General features: G+C 34.9%; 1 protein-coding gene across 8 annotated transcripts in view; it reads right to left on the bottom strand.

Moving 5' to 3' along the window:
• The window catches only part of LOC108701881 (RNA binding protein fox-1 homolog 1), a 375478-nt gene extending 354127 nt beyond the window's left edge, over nt 1-21351 (bottom strand). For all 8 annotated transcript variants that reach the window (XM_041575880.1, XM_041575881.1, XM_041575885.1 and 5 more), the window contains exon 1: nt 20877-21351. In XM_041575880.1, the coding sequence (XP_041431814.1) occupies nt 20877-21020 (144 nt within the window). In that variant the 5' untranslated portion in view covers nt 21021-21351. The remainder of the gene's footprint in view (nt 1-20876) is intronic.
• Nucleotides 21352-24182: the final 2831 nt, after the last annotated feature.

Here is a 24182-nt window from a genome sequence, read left to right as displayed (position 1 = left end):
GAGATCGATTTATATTTAGATTGAATCTGCAGTGCGAGTTTCAGAAACTACTGATACCTTTTCTGTTTACTGTTCAGTATAGTGGTCTACAATACTTGTGTTACCCACTCACTAAATCAATAATGATAAATGATAAATGGATAGATGTCAATAACAAATATATACAGACAGAAGTATAGATAGATAAGTGCAGTTCCCATATTCTCTTTGTCATAGACATATATTTTCTCATGAATATACAAATACAGTGGTATATATTGGTTTTAAGCCATGATTTTATTCTGGGGACTATGAAAAACTATGCAATTTTTGACCCAGTGCACTTTTTAAAGCTTGGTCATGGGGTAAATTCTGAGTCTGATCTGAGAACTTTAAAGGGAATCTGTCGTCATTTTAAACTTTTTTTTTTTGCATTTTTATAAAAAACACACATCCATAAACACTGTCTGGCAAATAAAATGTTAATCCACAAATCCATGCATGTTATTTTAGTTTGTATTTTGTCATGGGGGCTTCGAATTCTGCTCATTACACATTCATCCTGTGCTGCTCTAACAGCAGGCACAGCATTACCTGTGTGCTTGGAGGCAGCCACTCTGTAATGAAAAGCCAGGTCGCACTACGACATGAGAATCTAGCTGTACACTCCCCCTCCCCTCTCTGCCCATGCGTGTGATGTTTGGAGGAGAGAGGTCACATGGTTTGCAGGGAAGCAATTACTTTCACTTTCCAACGTCCTGCTCTACAGCTGCACTAGCAGCCCCTCCTCCCACAGACACTATCAAAGCTCCTGCCGTTCTGTAAGTTTGATCTCTGCATTCCTTTGGAGGGGGGAACTTTCTCTCCTTGCTGCCTTCCTAGTTCGTTTTACTGGTTACTAGATGAGGTAAAGGAGCTGTGAGTTCCCTCTGCTATCCACCTCATACACACCTTGCTCCTTTCCTGCCTGCAATACTTTTTTTCATTAACTACTTACTGCCTCCTTTCTCCTGAGCTATTTTAACCCTTCCTAGACTTCCTCCTAAGTTTTCCTGGGTTTCAAGTATGTCCTCCTTATTTTATCCTTTTTTTCTATTCCCTGTCATCAGTCCTGGGAGTGTACTCCTGTGTTTCTACCATTCATTTTTGTGTAAACAAATATAATAAACTATCTATATAAAATATTTATTTTTTAAACGTAAGTGGGGGCAGTGATCACAGGACTATCTTATTTCAGTCCTTCTGTGTCAGTGGGAGCTTATCTTGATTCCTGCCTATTGTTCAATTGACAGGCTCAGCAGACAAGGCTCTATTTACATTACAGCAGCTTGTAGGAGGGAGGGGTAATGACATCACTCCAACTTGCAGTGCAGCGGTAAAGTGTGACTGAAGTTTATCAGAGCACAAGTCACATGACCTGAGGGCAGCTGGGAAATGTCAAAATGTCTAGCCCCATAGCAAATTTTAAAACTAGATATAAAAAAATCCATTTCTTGTTTTGAAAAACGGATTTCAATGCAGGATTCTGCTGTAGTAGCACTATTAACTGATACATTTTGTAAAAAACATGTTTTTCCATGACAGTATCCCTTTAAGTAGTATTTATTTTGAAAATACTAATGGGATAGATTTTCAGGAAATCAACAGAATACAATGATGCCATTTCTTACATTATTATATTTACCATGAAACTATGGATTTGCTACCGGATGCCCTAGAATTGTATTGTATTTTATTTTTCTATACTACTCTAATTAAATATCTAAAACTGTATTGTACAACAATTTTGTAAACAAACCTTTTTTTTGTCTTTAACTTGTATGTTTCCCTTAGTCTCATAATATTCTTTGAAGATTCTCTGAAGATTGTTCTACAATTTCCCATTATGAACAAAAGTATGAACAAGTTAACAATGTAACTGGAGAGCTTTTACGCTGTGGAGAGGTTTCACAAATGCATGGTATTTTTAAGAATTCCTTAAATATTTATTAAAACAGTCAGCTGTCTATATAAAAATGGTTCACTACCTGCATTTACAAGATATCTTTGTACATTTACCTCAGGCTAACATGATTACACCAATATTATACAATTACAGTCATTACACTTATAATAAAAGCTAAATTTGGGATTAATGTTGCAAGAACAAATTGCCTGCATGGGAAATGAAGAAGCTTTGTGTGGTAAATTACAATTTTTATCTGTTAGGAAATTTCAATCTGGCTTTCTTTTGCTTAAATAAAAAATAATATATTGCATTAATGCTAAAGGAGAAACAGAACAAGCAAGTAAAGAAATGAAACCTTTGTTAATCCCTATTCAGTATTTTGGGAAGTTCCCCAGCCATACTTTTTCACTTTTAATTATTAAGGTTTGCTTGATACTGACTGTTAAAGTGACATTAACATTGAAACCTTGTTTCATATGAGTGTAGGAGCATAGCAATAAAGGGTAAAATGAAGATATAGATCTGTGTAGATAATAAAACAAAAATGCACTGATTGGCCCTAAACAAAAATTAAGAGAACACATTGCAAAATAGTCCTCAAAATGATCAAACGCTGATTAGCTGAAATAAAATATCAGCAAAATCCTGTGTATCTTCATCTATTGTAACTTATAAAAATTTGTACTGAAATGATAATGATGATGCTTGGGAAGACAGAAAAATTAAACAAATAATTAGTAATGGAATAAAACATGACAATTATGATGATTAACATATTCCTATAGCACAGCATCAGAAAAGCAGGAAAGGGCAGGTCCCTTATAGAGGAATAATTTCTTTATTACCTATAACATTAGTCTGAATTTGTGAAATATTTATTGCAATGAAATAAACCCACAGGTGCTGTCAGGGTCCATTTATAAAAAAGTGATCAAAGAAGAGAAAAAGAATGACCCATTGGATTGCACCACCCCGGTATGTGAACCGAAAATTTCCACCAAACAAGTTTTAAATTGGTTAAAACACAACTTTTATTAACAAATGATAAAGGTATGTCCAAAATAAACAAAACATTTAAAATATACATTAGGTGGGAAAGTCAGTGCATTGTCATCCTCTCATAGAAATGTTTTGCCCAGATAGAACTGTGGATGGTCACTGCATCAAGTCACAAAGTTACTGGATGTTACTGGAATGAGGGCTATTGAGAAGCAGGAGTTCACCTGTCTCATATATGTAAGGGGAGTATACCCTGGTACTCTTTTAGGTGTATACCTGTACCGTATCCACAGCTCATACCCAGCTCTTTCCACATAACACACTATATAGCCAAAGCATTAAATTAGTGTCAAGATAAAAGTCATGTTTTCTGTCCAGATCGTGAAGCCAAAAAAGTAGCAAATAAAGGCTTTTTAACTTAAATCCTTGATGGTGCTGTCTGCTACAGTTTGTTTTTATGCAAACAAATCCTTTTGATACCACTACCTCCCTGTCTGCTTTTTAGTGGTATGGGACCTGTTATCCAAAATTCTCGGGACCTGGGGTTTTCCAGATGAGGGATCTTTGCATAATTCTGATCTTTATACCTTAGGTCTACTAGAAAATCGTGTAAACATTAAATAAATCCAAATCAAATAGGCTGGTTTTGCTTCCAATAAGGATTAATAATATCTTAGTTTGTATAAAGTACAAGGTACTGATTTATTATTACAGAGAAAAAGGAAATCATTTAAAATAACTTAGATTATTTGGACAAAATGGATAACAGATCCCTGAGTTACTAGGTTACAAGGTGCCACAGTAAAGGAATAACACCTTTTATGAGCATTGCTTAGACAATCCTGAAAAAGCTATTAAATCTTTCTTCTCAAATGCATGTCCCTTCCTATCTGATGGCATATAAAGCACTGTCTATTATTTTATATGTCCTTTTTTAAAGTTGGACTTAAAGCTTTGAATTTATTTCCTAGAAAGAAAATGTTTGTTATTATACTGTTCATCCTATGGCGTATAACCAAATTATAAATCACTTTTTTCTATAAAGTTTGAAAATCCATTAGTTCTTTCAGCACAAACTTCCCACCGAACCTGATCTTGCTAGCTTTGTTAATTTTAGGTTTAGTCTTTGTCAATAGCACTCTTGTCAATAGCGCTTACTCAGTTTAAAACTAATTGCCCCCTGACCACATACTTATGCACACATTCTTTTCTATTGGCTAATATACGGCTGCCTCTTACAATTAACCTTTTTCAAAGTTCTTCTAGCAAACCACTTCAAAATTAAACAATCAAGTGCCACTTAGTTGATGCACCACTCAAGTAATATAATTGACTACCCTTTTGTATTTGAATGTCTCATCAACAGCTAATAAACAATATATATGTACAGTATTTACTGTGGCATGTTCTGTTCTTGTGGTCATTTCTATAACCCCTAACTTCCATGCATATTGTGCTAAAGTATTTTATATTATTAATGTTAAGAAGCAAATATTAGTGGTTACTAAAACTGAAATTAATGTCATATTTTTATAAAACCAAGCGCCCATCCATGATTTTTTCTTATTTATCAATAAAATAACTCAAAATGTTGGGTCTGGAAATTTAAGTGAAAACCAAAATTGTAAAATTTTTTTAGATTTGACGCCTGAATAGCTTGTTTTTTTCTTTTTGGGGTTATTGCCAAAAACCGGACGAAACCCAGCACAGACTTAGACAGGTTAGAGATAGCAGATAGCTCCAATCATGCTTAAACAATCAGCACCTAACTTTATGATATCCTTTCGGATTATGATAAACAGATTATGCTGATTGGAGCAACATTCCAGAGGATATATTGCTGAAGAAAGATCCTATTTAAAAGTTATTCTGAATTAAGAAAGCCAGTTGGATGTCTGGTGAAACATCTTCAAGGAAAAAAAAAACACAAGTCCAACTGATTTGACTTCTACAGATATACCATGACCTGGATGAATGAGAATCTTATGGGGAGAAAACCCTTAAACGTGTAAGAAAACTGGCAGAGTATAGAAACCACCTGAGCAACCTCAGATGCTGACAACATGGGCTCATAACATGTAAAGAAGCCATATATGTAAAAACTGAAAAAACAAGTTTGAATAGTGGCGGGGGGTGCGACATATGGGGGCAGATTTATCAAGGGTCGAATTTCGAGGGTTAATAAACCCTCGAATTCGACCATTGAAGTAAAATTCTTTAAATTTAAATATCGAATTTGAAGGATTTTAGCGCAAATACTTTGATCGAACGATAAGAAAGGATTTTAATCGATCGATGGATTTCTATTCGATCATAAAAAAACTTAGGCTAACATTAAACCTCAGTAAGTTTAAACTGGCAAAGTATGTAGTCAAAGTATTTTTTAAAGAGACTATCGAATGGTCGAATAGTCAAACAATTTTTACTTTGAATCGTTCGAGTCGAAGGTCGTAGTAGCCTATTCGATGGTCGAAGTACCCAAAAAATTACTTTGAAATTCAATTATTTTTTTTCATTCAAATCCTTCACTCAAGCTTTGTAAATGTGCCCCCTATTGTCTACCACATACACCTCAAAGCTCCAATCATGCTAATACAATCAACACCAAACTTCATGATATCCTTGCGGATTATGATATACAGATTATGCTGATAGGAGCAACATTCCAGAGCATATATTGCTGAAGAAAGATCCTATTTACACGTTATTCTGACTGAGAAAGCCAATTGATGACTGGTGAAACGTCTTCAAGTTGATTTGACTCATTTCTACAGATATACCATGACCTGGATGAATGAGAATCTTCACAAACATATTCTCTTCATAATCCTTGTTGATGCCTCTATAAACTGGGGGCCCATTTATGATTGCCAGAGCCGAAACCTAAAGATGCTGAAGTTTTTCTATGTTGCAAAAACTATAAAAATAAAGATATTTTCAGCTCAAAATTATACTTGATTAGTATAAAAGCTTGGGCAATCATAAATGTGCCCCACAGTGTTTACTGTTGAGTAGGGATGTAGCGAACGTCGGAAAAAAAGTTCGCGAACATATTCGCGAACTTGCGCAAAAATGCGAGCGGTTCGCGAACGGTTCGCGAACCCCATAGACTTCAATGGGAAGGCGAACTTTAACATCTAGAAAAGACATTTCTGGCCAGAAAAATGATTTTAAAGTTGTTTAAAGGGTGCAACGACCTGGACAGTGGCATGCCAGAGGGGGATCAAGGGCAAAAATGTATCTGAAAAATCTGCCTGTGTGTGCTTGGAAGAGATAGTGTAGGGGGAGAGCTGTTAGTGATTTCAGGGACAGATGATAGTAAGTTTGCTGGCTAGTAATCTGCTTGATACTGCTCTGTATTGGAGGGACAGAAGTCTGCAGGGATTTGAGGGACATTTTAGCTTAGGTAGCTTTGCTGGCTAGTAATCTACTGTTCTCTTTAAACAACTGCCATACGTTGACCTTGTAGGCATTGTTTGCCCAGTTTTTTTGGACGCAGCCACTGAAGCACAGTTGCCAGAAAAAATATGCCATATAAATGCTGAAAATAGTAATTTATACACTACTACAGCGGTAGTAAAATAAAAAAAAGTAAAATAAAAAAAAAATGAATATTAAAAAAAAAAAATTAAAGTTGGTGCTGCTGAACTACTAGGAGCAGCAGATTAGCACACCAGTCCCACTCCCCAACACTGCTAGACTAATAGCACTGGGCTCTTATAGTAGTAGTAGTAGTAGTAGTAAAACAACAAAAAAATAAATAAAAGCAGTCCTTACAAGCAGTCAGCAGATGAGATCAGAAGCAGGACAGCTGCCCACTGCAGCTACATACAGAGCACTGCAGTAGAAGGTAGATTACTAGCCAGCAAAGCTACCTAAGCTTAAATGTCCCTCAAACCCCTGCAGACTTCTGTCCCTCCAATAACAGAGCAGTATCAAAACGATTACTAGCCAGCAAACTTTCAACTGTCCCTGAAATCACTAACAGGCAGCAGCTCTCTCCCTACACTATCTCTTCAGCACACACAGGCAGAGTGAAAAAACGCTGCAGGGCTTCGGTTTTTATAGGGAAGGGGAGTGGTCCAGGGGAGAGCTTCCTGATTGGCTGCCATGTACCTGCTGGTCTGGGGTGAGAGGGCAAAAAAAAGCGCCAACAATGGCGAACCCAAAATGGCGAACGTCGCGCGACGTTCGCGAACTTCCGGCGAGCGCGAACACCCGATGTTCGCGCGAACAAGTTCGCCGGCGAACAGTTCGCGACATCTCTACTGTTGAGACCATTAAATATAATTTTAATCTTTTCTGTGGTATTTGCAAGATCACTCAATCATTTTACCAATTCTGTCAGGGTTATGAAAACTTCTAAGAAAAATGAAACAAACTAGTAAAATGTTCCGCACTCACAGGCCTTAACATAAAAAAATTTATTTATAAGTGTACTCTAAACTCAATCTGAAAAAAGCATTGTTACAGTTGGGTATATAAATAGGATAACAAATCAGCCCCTCATTTGGCATACAAATAAACACACTGTAAAGTATTTTAAGCCATGAAGTCATTTAATTAGGACCTCTTCCTAAAATGTCACTGTATGATTTCCATCATCTCATTGGACACACATACAAGTTAAGGCTACAATATTGCCTCATGAGATGTATAAAACCTAATACTTTTTTCTCTGACTACTGCTGTCCCTATGAATACACACTGCAGTTCAGTAAGCAGAAAAGGCCAAATGTAAAAGCATGCATCATGATTCTTTATACTGTAAATATGGTTGATTCAATTTGTTCTAAAATGCAATGAGATACAAGATACAACATATTTATAGAAAGTATACATTTATTTTTGTGGTGTTTAATGTTTAAGTTTTCCAGTTCACGCTAATGGATGTGTCTGGGTCACAAGATCCTCTAAAAATATATCACTTTTTTCCTCACTGTCTCATCTTATTTTTAATAAGCCTTTTATGAGTACATTATTTTTTTATAATCATATAGGGCATTTTCTGGCCATAGCCTTCTTCCATTTATTTAAAACACTCCAAGTTGGCATTTATTTCTCATCCCCAACCAAAAAGACTCATTGATAGATTTACTTCTTGACTTCATTTTTTCTTCTGTGTGATTTTCCCCTTCTCAGATTACATTATTTTTATGCTCTGTCCTAGTTTAATCTCATCCACATATGTTAAAATTTTAAAACAGACCACAATATTCCCATCAGTACATGGTTTTGTTGCGATTGTTGGCAAGTATTAAAAAGAATGTTAAGAAAGTGATACTACTAAAATACTTAACAGAAGTATATTACAGTAGAACATTTTACATTTTTCAGCCGCTTGATAATGGCTACCGATGAGATCTCTGCATGTATTTTCTATCTGATGATATCAATGGGTGACTGTCACTACTTTTTGTTGGACATAACTTTTGTATGGTCGCTGCCTGCCAATTAATGGCTAGAACATTGTCTGATTTGTTATTTTCCTACTAATTTTATTCTGAATGCTTAATGGTAGATCGTTATACTGAAACGAACGAGCGTTCATCCCATAAAGAATAAAATCTGCTCTTTATGGCCAGCTTTACTAGTGCTTCTGCTGCACAAAGTTCACAAAAAATGTTCACAATGTACTTTACTGGTAAAAAGATATGACTGTGGGCTTAATTTATTAAAGGAAAACTATACCCCATCCTCCCCCAAACAATGTAGGTCTCTAGAAAGATATATTGCATAAAACAGCTCATATGTAAAACCCTGCCTCATGTAAATAATCCATTTTCATAAAAATATAATTTTTTATTAGTATGTGTGGGTAATCCTCACTAGAAAACGTATAGTTTAAAAAATAAGTGCCATCCCCTGGAATCGTATAATTCACGGTACACACAAACATACCAAACAAACTATACATGTTAGGTCACATGAGCCAATTAGAGTTCTGTCTTCCACACTTCTTCCTGTTACAGTTAGAGTTGTAGTATTTCTGGTCAGGTGATCTTTGAGGCAGCACACAGACCATCACGAAATGGTGGCTCAAGGCAAGAGATGTAAAAGGACAATATTTACTTAAATATATATTCCAGTTTCACAAGATTCTTTAATATGCCACTTAATATGATAAAACTATCTGTTGCTCGAATATTCATTTTGGGGGTAAAGTTTTCCTCTAATGCTTAGGCTGCAAGTGCTATATCACTATGAGGTGCAACATTTCACCATTTATTGCACAATAAGAAAGCTCTTGGATCCAGAACAAGCTGAATAATATATCTGGTGTAAATCTAGTGTCATTGCAGGTGCATGCTAAGTTGCACACACCACAATGCAAGCATGGCATATTATTATTTTTTTTTGGTAAACCACATGAAGGTTGCAGCACATGTTTTTCCTCCAGCAAACAATTTTAACATTTTGCAGTTACACATGCATTTATATGAGCTTTACTGATTTACTCACTGTCTTTTATCACTTGAATTACTAACATAAAAATCGTTAAGAAAAGCCAGTTATGTTTTATATAATAATGCACATTCATTAGAGGAAGCCCTAGTGATAATACAGGAAATGAATGAATGTAAAATAAACACTTTTCTACATTAATTCCTTGTATTGTTTGTATTTCCCAGGTATTAGTGTCAACTCTTGTATGGTACTTTCTGCATCATCTTTTACATCTAACTATCAGTGCTGCAATAAGTTGCCCCTAGCCCTCTTCTGCAGCATGTGTTTTATTCCTTTCCTCCCTTTCTATCTTGTTTTCTTGCTTTATGTTATTTCTCCTACATGTATTGAGCAGTGAGTGTGCTTGTCATATCTAAGTGCATACTTACATCCTTCAATCATATCTACAGAAGTTTTTTATTTTATTTAATAAATTAGTTACAGTATATCCCTGTATTTAACACAAATGAGAGGTTTAACTTGAGGTATAAGAAAATAATAATAATAAAAAAATAAGCTCAAACTGTATCCAAAACTCATTCTGTATTACCGAATAATGACATTCTGAATGGAAATAAATGAAACCCCTGCAGTGCTATTCTGTCAGCATTTGAAAGTAAATAACTTTGCAGATGACAAGAGAGAGACCATTTTTTCCATCTCCTGCCATGGTGCATTAATTGAGCTATGCAGCTATATTACAGCTAAGATAGAAAAGTGCAGCTCTGTGTAAAAAAAAAAATTGGTTCTTTGCTTGTTAAGGGCATCTGTGTAAGATTATATAGCTTTTACGTGCTGCTCTGTAGTATAATTTACAGGTAAAAAAAAACTATCAACAATAGATGTAAAATATGATATGGTTTATAGTGACGGGCGAATAAATTTGCCAGGTGCGAATTCGCAGCGAATTTTGCGCATTTCTCCAGTGGTGAATAAACTGCTGCAAAAATTCGACCGCTTCAAAAAATTTTGGTTGTGTGTCGGAAAAGTCATATGCATCAAAACCGTCGCACATCAACATTATTCGGACGCCCATTGACTTTAATGCAGGTGTCAAAATTGACAAATTTTTCGGCAATTCGCGAATTTTTCGGCAAAATGGGACAAATTGGCCCACCACTAATGGTTTGTAAATCTAGCCATACATTTGCCTTTCATTAATGTTATTTGCTAAAACAAATGTTAACATATAGTTTGGGAGAACATTTATTGTACTTATATTTGCATTGAATTTTACGGGCAGTGATCCATGTGATTCAATCATGTTTCAACTGGTGGTTAGTATAATACGTGATGTTTGTGAGAGATCTTTGTATGAGAGATTTGTGCGATTAAACACTGACTGTTGACCCAATAAGGTGGGATCAGTAAAATGTCCAGGATTGCAGTCAAGTATTACTAGTGCCTCTTATGTCTCTAAAACCTATATTGTATAATATATATCTATGTTTATTGCCACTCTGCTTTTAATTTTTTTCTCTTGGTTCTACTTCTCAATTTGTAAAGATGACAATATGCATAAATATACAAACACATATTGCTCACATTTCAAGTTATCTCCACCACTGTAGTTGCATTTATTATGTACTGGTGTGCTGAACTGGTAAAACTGGTGTGTTTGCTTCTGAAACTCTTCAACAGTTTATATAAATAAGCTGCTGACTGTGTAGCCATGGGGGCAGCTATTAAAAGCTGAAAAAGGAGAAAAGGCTCAGGTTGCATAGCAGATAACATATCAGCTCTGTGGTATACAATAGGATTCTTCATAATTTGTCTGTAATCTACTATGTATCCTATGACTGAATCCTGCCACAATGACTATCAACAGCTTGCTTATATAAACTATAGTAGTCTTTCTGAAGCAAACACAACAATTTTACAAGTGCAGGGCAACAGTACATGATATTGTCATAAAACACTTTATTTTTTTGGTGTTACTGTTAATTTAACCCAGGATAAGGAAACAGTTGCCCAATTATACTTAGGACCACACTTAAGTGTCCAAAATTCTACGGGACTGCCATACTAAATGATAACAAATTTCAGGCCCCTACATTTGCATACAGAAAGCCATAGTTATTCTAAGCAATTTTCCAATACACATTAAACAATTTCCATTATTTGAAAATATAATTGCGACTAAAACTAGCATTTATTTTATCAGTCTGACTCAGTGTAACAAAAGTTTCCTCTATGTCTTTAATCATCTGCCTTACAACTTTGTCAATAGGGATACTGTCATTGGAAAAAATGTTTTTTTCAAAACCCATCAGTTAATAGTGCTGCTCCAGCAGAATTCTGCACTGAAATCCATTTCTCAAAAGAGCAAACTGATTTTTTTTTTATATTTAATTTTGAAATCTGACATGGGGCTAGACATATTGTCAGCTTTCCAGCTGCCCCCAGTCATGTGACTTGTGCTCTGATAAACTTCATTCACTCTTTACTGCTGTACTGCAAGTTGGAGTGATATAGCCCCTCTCCCTCCCCCCAACAGCCTAACAATAGAACAATAGAACCAGATAACAGCTCCTTGACACAAGATGACAGCTCCCTGGTAGATCTAAGAACAGCGCTCAATAGTAAAAATCTAGGTCCCACTGCAACACATTCAGTTACATTGAGTAGGAGAAACAACAGCCTGCCAGAAAGCAGTTCCATCCTAAAGTGCTGGTCTGAAAGCACATGACCAGGCAAAATGTGAAAAAACTAATTTTATTTTTTATTTTTTTATTTTTATTTTTTGCCCTAAAACTCCCAAAAGGTCAGATTTTCAGGCTGAACCCATCGCGAACCACGATAACTTCAAATAAGTCCTACTGACTTATACAGGACCTCAACAGGTCTGAGATTTTCAGATTCAGGCTTTTTGCAGCATTGTGGTATAATTAGGGGTTTATTTACTAAAATCTGAATTTATCTCATATTTTATTAAAAAAAACCATGGCAAAACTCATCTGCCTGATTTTTATCTTATTTATTAATAAAACAAACTTGATTTAATTGGATCACTGAAAAACTCAGTAAAATCTAGCAAAAACCCGAATCGATCAAATTTTTCTGGCTTTTTCTCGAATTTATAAAAATATACGGGCTTCTTTCGAATTGCTCTAATTTTTCGTGTTTTTGTCTGAAAACCCCAAAAAAGTCAGATTATCGGGCTAATCCCAGTGCAGACCACAAAAACTTCAAATTGAGATTGGTGCCTCACCCATTGATTAATACAGGACCTCAACAGGTCTGAGGTACAATACATCTTGAAGAAAATGTAGGCTTTTTTCCTCTAAAAATTTTAGTTTTCTAGTGAAAAAAAATCGATTTTCTTTGAGATTTTAACATTCAGACTTTAATAAATAATGCTCTAAATCTCAAAAAAAAATTAGGGTTTTTTTTTTTTTTCACAAAAAAATTGAGTTTTTGCCAAAAAAAAGCTCAGAAAAATTAGAGTTTATTAAATAACCCCCTAAAATTGTTGAAAATATTTCACTATTGAATACTGTTAAATTGCTTATACTGCATTTTCTTTACTGTAAAATACAGTTTTTTAGGCACAGGACACTTTAATTGACAATAGATTTATTTCATTGTAAGTTTGAAGCTAATTATCATAGTGATATATTATATATGAACATATATTCCATATGCTCCTCTTAGCACAGTGTCTTATGTTACTTCCCAGGTGCATGGTACAAATGAAATGAATAATACTGTAAGAAAGACCATGTATACATTTTTTTAATCCCATTTCAATTTTCTGCAAGCTATGCATTTAATAACATTTTGGATAGTGAAAGCCCAGCAATTTACGTGTATTGTACAAAAATGCAGGAGGCATTCAAGTTAAGGCGATGAAAACAAATTCAATTACTAATACACCATTTAGAAATTAACAAGAAAAGTGTTGCCTAACCCTTAACAACCAGTTTAGATCTAATTTTCAGTCTGCAGGTGTTTAACACAAACATGGAATGATCAAAACACTTAGATACAATGAATTTCCACAGCTGGAGCCCTATTAAATTTCTCCCCCATGCTTAACTCCATAGTCTCTACACACAATGACTCTCCTTTTTGTATAATTACTTTTGCTGCAGTGCTTTGTAAAGGAATGCAATGCATAAAAAAAGGCAAGTGACTATGTGTTGGTCTAGTCAGAAAGTAAATGAGAGCTGTTAGCAATGGAATGGCATGATTTCCTCAGGAGAGTCCAATGCATTAAATACTTCAATTTCAAACTGATAAATCAATTTCACCAATGCCTTAAAAAGACTGCAAGACCTTTAGGGATCTTTTCATATGGAAGGCTCAGCTTCAGTTCTCGCTAATGTCATTATGGCTCTTAATGCAAAGTGATATACTCTTCATTGAAAAAGCCATTATCACATTTTTTTTCTTCTTCACCTTAAAAGCCTGCATGACTTTTGCACGGCTTCAAACAAGAGAATTATAGAACAAATGCTATTCTTCAGGCATATGACGGAAAGCACAAATCTTCCAATGCACACAAATACAAAGTGTGAATACATAGATATGAAAAGAAAATATTTGTATGTATTTGTCAGGAATCAGATTTAATTAGCATCCAATTTTCCATGCAAGCTATTAACAATGTAATTTAGAAAAAAAAGTAATTACGCATTATTGCATTGTCTGCTAGAATTAGAAATAACACTGTGCATTTGTATTTATAGGGTATTTATTGCCATCAGTCTACTATACTTAGGAGATGCATTCTTAATTTCCCTATATTACAGGTTTTACATGCAAAAAGAAAGTAAAAAGAAAACATACTGACACTTTTGAACAAAAATACCTATTCTTTCTAAGATTACCAGCTGTCCCCAGATGGTAACAATGTTTTTGCATTTAGGTGTTTCATTCTGTTGGGTGTTGTTGTGGTAAGAGGCTTAGGGGCAAATTCACTAACCGGCGAAATGGCTAACGCTAGCGAAAATTCACCAGCGTTACGTCACTTTGCCACTTCGCCAATTTACTAAAAATGTCCCTGGCGAAAATTTGCTAGCGAAGTAGATAGACTAGTGCAACTTCGCAGCCTAACACCAGGCGAAGTTGCACTCTGTTGAAGGGGCGAAACTACGCAAATTTACTAAGGTTTTTTTTTTTTCTGAACGTTACCTCTTTTGCCAAAGTTTACTTCGCCAGGTCAGGCCAGGTGAAGTGCAATAGAGTTGATAGGAGACTGTAAAAAAAAAAAAAGTCCCAAAAAATGCTTGCGGTTTTTACTTTTTATAGGGTGATAGGCTGAAAAAGATCTGCATTTTTTTTTTAGGGTACCCTCCTTCCCCCCTACTTTTGTTAACATATGGCACCTAAACTATGCTGTGGGTACATGTGCATGGCATTAGAACACCTCTATATAATTGTATTAAGTTTCCCTGGGCTTGTGTAGTGTTATTTATTTGCTGCAGCATACACATCCATTAATACTTCTATTTTGCGCTGTATGCAAATTTTCGATCGCTAGCGTAACTTCAACCGCTGATCGTAACATCACAAGCGCAACTTCGCAAATGATCGGTAACTTGTGCGGCGAGGTCAACGCTGGCGCAACTTTGAAGGTAAGTAAATTTGCCCCTTAGTTGGGTCTAAGACACTGTGTAGAGGTATGGGACCTGTTATCCAGGATGCTTGGGACCTGGAGTTTTCCGGATAAGGGGTCTTTCTGTCATTTGGATCTCCATATCTTAAGTCTCCTAGAAAATCATGTAAACATTAAATAAACCCAGGTTTTGCTTCCAATAAGGATTAACTATATATTAGTTTGGATCAAGTACAAGGTACTGTTTTATTATATCAGAGAAAAAGGAAAACATTTTTAAAAATGTGGATTATTTGGATAAAATGGAGTCTATGGGAAATGGCCATGCCATAATTTTGAGCTTTCTGAAAGATGGGTTTCTGGATAACTGATCCCATACATGTACGATGGTTTTTAATCCAATCTTTAGCTCCACATTACTATAGACCAGAGTACTTGGCAAATTTATTTTGCTCTATTATTTTATTAGCATTAGAGTTGCAAATATAGCAAAAGATATGTGCAAAGGTTTGCCTATTCAGTATAGTATATGGTACAATTTCACATGTCTGGAGACTATTTGTTTTCACAAAGTCCAATGCTGCCCCCTTTGGAGAAAAGGCATTTCAAATAGTATTTTTAAGTACTAGAAATAAAATCAGGTTTCTATGAAAATCAATCTGTTGCTTGCATCATACACACCCGAATGTGTGTGCAAATTTGAGGTACCATAGTCTACTCCACTTCAGCATTATTCAAGAGCCAAGTATGAAAAAAGAAGGTGAATGTGAGAGCAGTAGTAATGTCAGATTTTTTTCTTTTGACTCTGACAGAGACTGTCATTTCTCATGTATTGTAGCAATAAACATCCACACTGAGAAAGTATAATCAGGCTACAAAAATGATAAGTATCTGGGAACATTGTGCACATTTAATTCCTTTGCGAAATTCTTAAAAAAAAATGAAGGCTTAATTGAGATCAGTGATGCAGATCGCTGCTCTAGATCCCGTATGTTCAGAATTTCCGTATGGCAGAATTCACATGGCTGCACGAGACTGTGTTAAATTGCCACCTCCTGGGTTTATATGACCCACATATTTTGCATGTCCCTTGTATAACTTGCATATGTTGCTTTAATGTTGTATTATTATTTTGTACAGAAACTGCTTACTAGCACCTGCAGGCAAGATCATGTGGTGACTTCCATCATTTCCTGCATAAGTGTGTATCTAAAAATACTACTTTGAGAAACATTGTTAATGCGCGTTCTTTTTTTAAATTAGAGCTGGTATGAAGATTTGCCCGTAAAGCTTAACATTCCTTCTTAAATCTTACTTTCATACAGTCGTTGATTGTACAGTTCCTCCCATTGCTAGACAAATTTAGCGAGACCCTGTTACTGACTTTGTACAATATAATCTGGAAAAATCAATTATTATTTACTTAATATCCATTATTCCAAACACTGTGGCAAATGTTTTTAAATAAATGTGCTCTCTTTAAGATGTTGGCTTTTAAACATTTCTTCATCCATAAAAGATGCTGAAAATGAATCTGGTGCAATGTAATAACAACATTGCTACTTCACCGCTTCCCTTGACCCAAGCAGCTGATACCAAGATTTGCAACTACAGCATTTTATAAATGCCAATACTGTATGTTAAGACTTACCAGCTTCAGCCACTCTTAATGCTACACTGTAGGTCATATCTATCTGAATTTCTAATTTGATCAAAAAAGATAAATATATCCAAATAGTTAAATTCTGACAACTTTCAACAGTGTCTATACCTCAGTGAAATTGACCTTACTTGTCAGATCACTAATTTTTTTTTTATAATTCAATTCAATTCATACAATGCAATTCATCATTAAGTTTCAATGATAAATGTAAGTATTTGTAACCTTTTGACAGGGTCACAAACCACTATAAAAACTATATTATTCTCTATAAAAGCAATTCAAATGTCTACTATTATTTCAAATATTCATACTTAAATATTACTAGTCATTAAAAGTAAAAAAAAACCTTTTTAACTTATATCACAAAACCTGTCTTATAGTGATGTAAACTTCAGTGAAGTCATGTAGTTAATACGCTATCTAATCATTGTGCATCATACTGCACCACAATTATTGTTCCAATTCTTTCTTTGTTTTTTTGTAAACATAAATAAGTTCAAATAATTTGTTAGAATTTGCACAGGAATAAAATAACACACTATGTTATAGGCTACGGATGCTTATATGTGAACAAAACATAACATTAAGATAATGAGTGCAAGTTGATACGTACTCTAAAGAGAGCACACATTTTCCAAAGAAAGCTTTGTTTGGAGTCTCAGTGCTTAAATGAGGCGTTGGGGGCAGGTGTTTAGTAGTAAATAATGTTAGCAAGGAAAACAAAAGCAATAAATACAAAGAAAAACAAGGAAATGCTGCAGTGCATAGATCTATGACTTTTTTCTTTTTTGGTGATTGTTTCAACCTCATTAGGGCGACAGCGGTACAAAGAAACAAAGTCGAGTGATCATTAATTAGATGTTGCACTATTCGTTGTTTGTTAACTCTTTTTACTGATATTGCCCAATTTGTTTCTTTTTCTGATGACTGTCATGAGGTTAAAGTGGTTATTACTGAAGTTCTGAAGTGGCGCTTAATAAGAAAGCAAAGGGATGCGACAAGTGTTCTCATGCAGGTGTTATGGAAGTGGCATTCTAGTAAACAAAATATGTGTCGGGAAAATGAAACAGCAGTTTTTTATTGGTTTTATTTTTGTCATAGAAAAGGTTACACTTTCTACATTGGTATTTGTTTATGACATGACTCCGATGCAGGGCTAACTACTTAAAAGTGTATTCTACTGCTTCAAACAAGTTACTGCAGAGCTTGCATTTGCTTTGTAAAGACACTGGCAGAATATTTTGTACTAGAAAAGGCATGTAACAATGCGAGCACACTTTTTCTCTTTTATGCTCAGCAGTAAAATAAATACAATGATATACACAAGTGCTTTCATGGTCTTAGTCAAATTCATGGTCTTAGTCAGAAAGAAAGGATTTTGCAAATCTTGCATTTCCCTACATACTCAAGGTATTCAGAAATCTTGGGCAACATTAGAAGTTATGTCTGAACATTCATCATTTATTTATATAACAAAATAAAATGAAGAGGGAAAATCATGAAGGGTAAGAAAGAGGACACAGGGTCTGACAGACAAATGCCTCGGTATACACACATCATGTGTGGACACACAAAAACACCCACATACACAAATGGGATGAATAATTAAATTTAATGACACTACGGTTGTGTTGCATATAAATTTAAAGAAAAATATTTCTTAACTGTGAGTGAAAATTAAGTCTAAAATGAAAACTCATTGCAAACAACACAGTTAACTAATTTAGTGTCAGAAATACATGATTTATAATTCTGTCATAGGTCGCTATAGTAGTATTTATTGTATCTCAGGTAAGCAGCACTTTTACCTTGAGCTTATATCTTAGATCCTACAACCGTATTGTCCACTTTTGTTTTCAGAAACAATACTTTTTTAAACAGTATAAACGTAAATCTGATTCATGTCATAACAAATGAATTCTAAATGATGCTATATTATTTTACAAATAAATATGTCAGCAATAAGCCCTAACTAAAAACTCACCCCACTCCTAACAGACTCTATTTAAATGAAACCATTCTACTGTACTTTAGGTTTTAGCCATTAACCTTGGTGTAAGTCTTAACCGCAGACCAGTATTAAGCTAGTTATTACTGCAGATAGAACAGAATCATTAGCATAACTGTAATTGTTCTTTAATGTTTTATTTCTCTGCCTCTGTAAGTATTCATACTGACCTCTCACCTGGAAATGCACTCTCAAGAAACAAACAATAGCAAAAATTGTTGCCTAATGTGCAGGTTATGACTAAGCAAAAGCAGCTGAATGGCTAGATTATGCAGAAAAAGCACAAATCTGAACTGTCACCTAATAAAAAACATTTCAGGATGAGTTCTGGAGTGGATTAAACCAGTGAAAGATTTATTCTGAAAGTAAAGGACAGGCAGCTATTAGGAAGGAGGTAATTAAAACGGCAGTCTATAAAAGTTGATGTATTCAGCATTTATCAAATGCAAATTTGGGTTCGGAATGCAAACACATGAACACCCTCCTCTTTACCCCAAACCATTCTTATAATCTTTATACACACATACATCCTTTAGCATGCATATATTAGAGCATATTAAGTCTCACAGAAATCTGTAGAGTTCAAGGCTGAAAGGCTGTTGTCCCTTTCACTCTACTGTTTTTTTCATGTGCAGAAAGTCCAAGCTACTGTATGCCAAGACACCAGGAAACTATTAAACCAATCTTTTAGTATTCAGTGCAGTATAGGCGCTGCAGTGCTATATAAAATATAAAACATCATTGTAACCTTCATTTTCTTCACCCCAGAAGTTATTCAAACAATTAGTACTGCAATTTTATATACCAATTAGGGCATCTGGATTGTATACACATTAGTAAAGTGTACTCCTGTAACCTTTGTTAAAACACAAGCAAACATGACTATGCAAAAGAAAAAAGAGGAATGTTTGTATATATAGTAAGTATGGGTTGGAACAATACATGCATAGTAAATGTGCACAAACAGAGAAAAAGTGAAATTCTCCTTTATACAGATATGTAAGTAAATGACTTCCTTAGACATAGGTAGTATCAAACTCCTGTATCATGGTGCTATGTATACAGAATGTCTTTATGTATCTTAATATTTTATTATAGCAACACAAATAGGCACACTGTATCTTTAGTGGACACAGATGAAAAAAGAATTGAACATAGTGAACCTGTGTGTATTTTGTATTACACATATACTGGGCAGTAACACAATATGCATATGCCTGTGAACTGCAATATGTGCTTTACTATTACTGCACACACACACATATGTGCAAACATATATGCACTTCATAAACTTGCATTATAACATTATAAATATATGACTACATATATTAGATTGTGTATGCATATAACCAATATAATTAGTATGAGCTGTCCAATGTAGCACATTATGGAAATGCTTTTTAAGTCATAGTAAAATGTGCAGTTTTCAGAAACAAAGATTACCATTGTAAAGATTTAAGTCCCAGGTGAAAGACTAGAGCCCGGCCAAGATTCAGAGAGATTAGAAAATAGACACCCCTCTCCCTGATTAACTCTGTGACATTCTTTACAATGGTACAAAAGGGCATAGAGCAGAATGGCATACTTTTTACAGTTTATTCTTTCAGACAGCTGCACTGAAAATGAGACATATAATATGCTGGTTTAAAGTGAGCTAGGCTAAATGAACCTAAATGCAGCACAAATGTTAAAGGGAAACCCTTGACTTTTTATTGGGTTAAAACGTGTAATAGACAGCTTTTGCATTCACAATAGGATACATTTATGTGCCATTAAAGAGCAGTATTGGCTTGCCATTAAAAAAAGAGAAAACCCCCCACAAAACTGCAGCACTAAGCAAATATTTCATCGTTACTGCAGCATAGTGCCCAAAAATATAACTGCAGGATATACACTGCTGGCAAAATATTGCCTAACACAATTAGTCAGATAATACCAAAAATTGTTAAAACCGTAACACATTGTTTTCTTTACAGTACGACATATAATAGAAGGATTGGCTTTTAGATAGCAGCATAAATGCAGGTATATCTAGATGCTATCTTAGCCTCATAACCTAAGACATCCAAGCATCTATTATGAACAAATCTCTGCTAGTTTGCTTTCCTCCCCCACCCCCCATCCACTACAGATACACTGGGGGGAAAAGCATGTCATTTTTGGAATAGCAAAAGCAGTGTTGTCACAGTTGTTACAAAGCATGCAATCTACTGTTTTTAGAAGTTTAAATGAATGTAGCAATGCAATAAGAGCCATGCAAGGTAAAACTTACCTGCTGCAAGTACATAAAAGTCAAGGCACAAGAGAGCTGTGGACACATGCCCACATTTGGCAGTGCCACGCAAGTTGCACCCGTCAGAGGATGCTGCATGGTGTTGCTCTGGAGTTGGCGTAGAACAAGTGAATCAGCTAGCATGCAAGCACGTTTGTCCTGTCTTGTCAGCAGGTTTTCACTGATTTTTCTTTTCTTTTCCTCTTTTCTCTTTCTTTTTTTTGAATGCTGCTTTTCTTAAGTTTCAACAATCCTTTTCCTTTTCTTTTGCGTCCCTAGTGCTGAAAATCTCTGTTCATTTGTCAGCTAAGGCAACTAGGCAAATTAAAACTGAAACCGCTTAAGCTGGATGCAAGAGGGGGGAAAAAAAGAAGGATTTAACCAAAGCCTGCAGCCTAATGAAGAGTCAGTGTAACTTCCTCAATGACAGTAAAGCGCTGGAGCTCAGCGTCTCCCAACAGGAGCTTGCTGACTAGCACACAGATTGACTCACTGAAGCTCAGTCGGCTGGTGCTGATGCTGCACGCCTTCTCATTTGTCAAATGGGTCCTAGGGCAGAGGCTTTACCACTCACCAAAATTCAAATACTGCATTCTTAAAATCCCCTGGGAGGGTGGAGAGAAACGGAGAGAGATCGAGTGAGCTAGTGAGGAAAAAAAAAAAAAAAGGAAACGAGGCAAAGAGAGCAAGCTACTGAATGAGAAAGCTGCAGTAGAGATAAACGTGAGATCTGAGCAATTAATGTAGTTGCTCAGCTGGGACCAAGTGTCTGTTATAATTTCTTATGCATTGCCGCTGGTCAGCTGACACAACATGAAATATATATATTTTCAGTTTTATGTTTACACTGATCAGCCACACAGAGGCATTAACAGCTCTGCAGCTATCGGCAGCTATGCACCAGAATGATTTTTTATTACATCTGTATTACACTCTGCATGCAGACTGCTTTTCCTTAGATTTATCATGAGGTCTTTTTGATATGTGTGTCAAATTGCTTAGCACCCATCACAAAATTAGGTACACCCCACCTTTTAAGACACATAATGGATTTGTAGCACTGTATTATTTAAATCGGTGCTGTATTCAGCCTATTACATAAGATAATATCAGGCTACATTTTTCAATTCAATTTTCTTTTTTATTTATTCATATCTACTTTTTTTTTAACATGCATGTCCCAGACCTCCTTTTTCAAATTAGGATTCTTCTTGCAGATTCTGATTTTGTTTTATTGAGTGTAATCATTTATTAGTTGATCAAATTACCCTTATGAAATAAAGCAGAAAGTGTCTTGAAGCTTGAAATTGTTAGGTTTCAAAAAAAAGTCCTTGTACTTTCCAACTTCTGTAGACTTTTAAGGGTTGTCACTATATTGTAATAAAAATATTTAAAAATGACTGCGTATTGCTTATTGTTATTAATGTAATATTTCACCGTACTAATGTGAAAAATAGTAAATTATAGATACCTAAATTCATGAAGGAATGTGACATTCATCACCAATGCTCTAAAAACACAGACAGAGCTAAAATAAAATGAAGATGTAAATGACAATTTTGTAAAAGAAAAAGTAAATATTATGGGTACTGAAATTTTAGCAACCTATTTCCTATACTTTTGTGGCCAGAATAATTCAACCCCTCTTTAATTATCACAACGGAAGTTTTGGTAGGGAGAAAAAACACAAGTCCAACACCTTACTAATTTTCTTTCCCAGACACCCTCTAGTGCTAACAGATTTGGTCCTCAAGCAGGTTAATTTATTGGAGCAACTAGGTTGTTTTGCCTTAATGCTTGAGTTTTTACACCTCCATTTGTTGCAGTTTACAGTTTATAATTTATAATTTCAGATTAAAATGTACACTCAAAAATTATCCAGAAAGATTATTTCTGAACCAATTGTGTGATATTAATAATCAAGGTTTTACCAGTCCGCCATAATTACAAGTAATGTAAACAGCTATGTTTTAAACTCAGATGCCTCCTGTCTGTTGGACCATAAGGTGGATGTTCATGGATGTTCATGCATCTTCTATTCTGTATATTTAGTATAGTTTTTATATATTTCTACCTATGCAACAGAAACCTCAGCATATATCCCCAAGTGAGGACTGGTTTGAGGATCAATTACCATGCACTGAAGCATAGCCAGTTAGTTTCCTCTCCAAGGAAAGAGTTCCTTATATGACATGTTTTCCTAAATTAAGATTTACACCATTTCTTTGGCCATGTTACTTCATAAAAAAAATCAGACAGTAAGAATTAAACAGTTTTGCCTAATGTTTATGCATGTAAATTGTTTGTATCTATTACAATTAAGTATTCATTTGTATTATAATCAAACTTCACCTGGTACTGAGAGCTTATTACTGCATTCTGAGTTAATCAGTAAATGATGTACTATATCAACAAACTATACATTAGGATGTAAATGTCACATGTTTTAAATATAATCTTTCATAAATTAGTAGGGGCTATATTATTTGATTTAAATGTTCTTATTTTCTTTTGAAATAGATAAAGAACAATCAGATAACATACATATTTATATGTTTCTTGGCTGAGGTAATGTATAACATTTCTTTATGTACATTTAAAGGAGCAGATTTATCAAAGGTCGAGGTGAATTTTCGAATGAAAAAAATTAGAATTTCGAGCTATTTTTTGTATACTTCGACTAGGGGATAGTCCAAATTCGATTCGAATTTGAAAAAAAATTAAAAATTTGAATATTGAAATTTATCATGTACTGTCTCTTTAAAAATTCGAATTCAACCATTCGCCATCTAACACCTGCCAAATTGCTGTTTTAGCCTATGAGGACCTCCTAGAACCTATTTGGAGTCAAATGGTGGACTTTGAAAAGTTTTTTTTGGGGAAAAACGTTGAATCGAATTTGATTGAATGCGCTATTCCTTTGATTCGAAAGATTAAAATTCGGTCGAATATGGACCTTTTTGATCAAAAACGGACCTATTCGACTCAAAAAAAAATTACAACTTAATTTCGGTTGGTCTTTTGAATTTGAATTTTTTCAATTCGAAATTTGATTAATATGCCCCTTAATATACCTTTTTTTTTAAAAAAAAAAAAAGGATCCAGTCCAATCAAAAAGTATTGGGCATGTGTTAAGATGGTGAGACTTTACAAAAAATATTTTAAGGGCCAGATTTATCAAGGGTCAAATAGTAAATCTGAATTCAAATTAGAATTTTCATGTGTCAAAATTCACACATTCAAACTTTAATCCCCCTATTCAAATGTAAATTTGAATGTGAGATTTAGGGGCACATATACTAAGGG

This window comes from Xenopus laevis, chromosome 9_10L (genome assembly GCF_017654675.1).
Source record: "Xenopus laevis strain J_2021 chromosome 9_10L, Xenopus_laevis_v10.1, whole genome shotgun sequence".
NCBI classification, from domain to species: domain Eukaryota; kingdom Metazoa; phylum Chordata; class Amphibia; order Anura; family Pipidae; genus Xenopus; species Xenopus laevis.
This window is presented reverse-complemented; position numbering and strand designations above follow the sequence as displayed.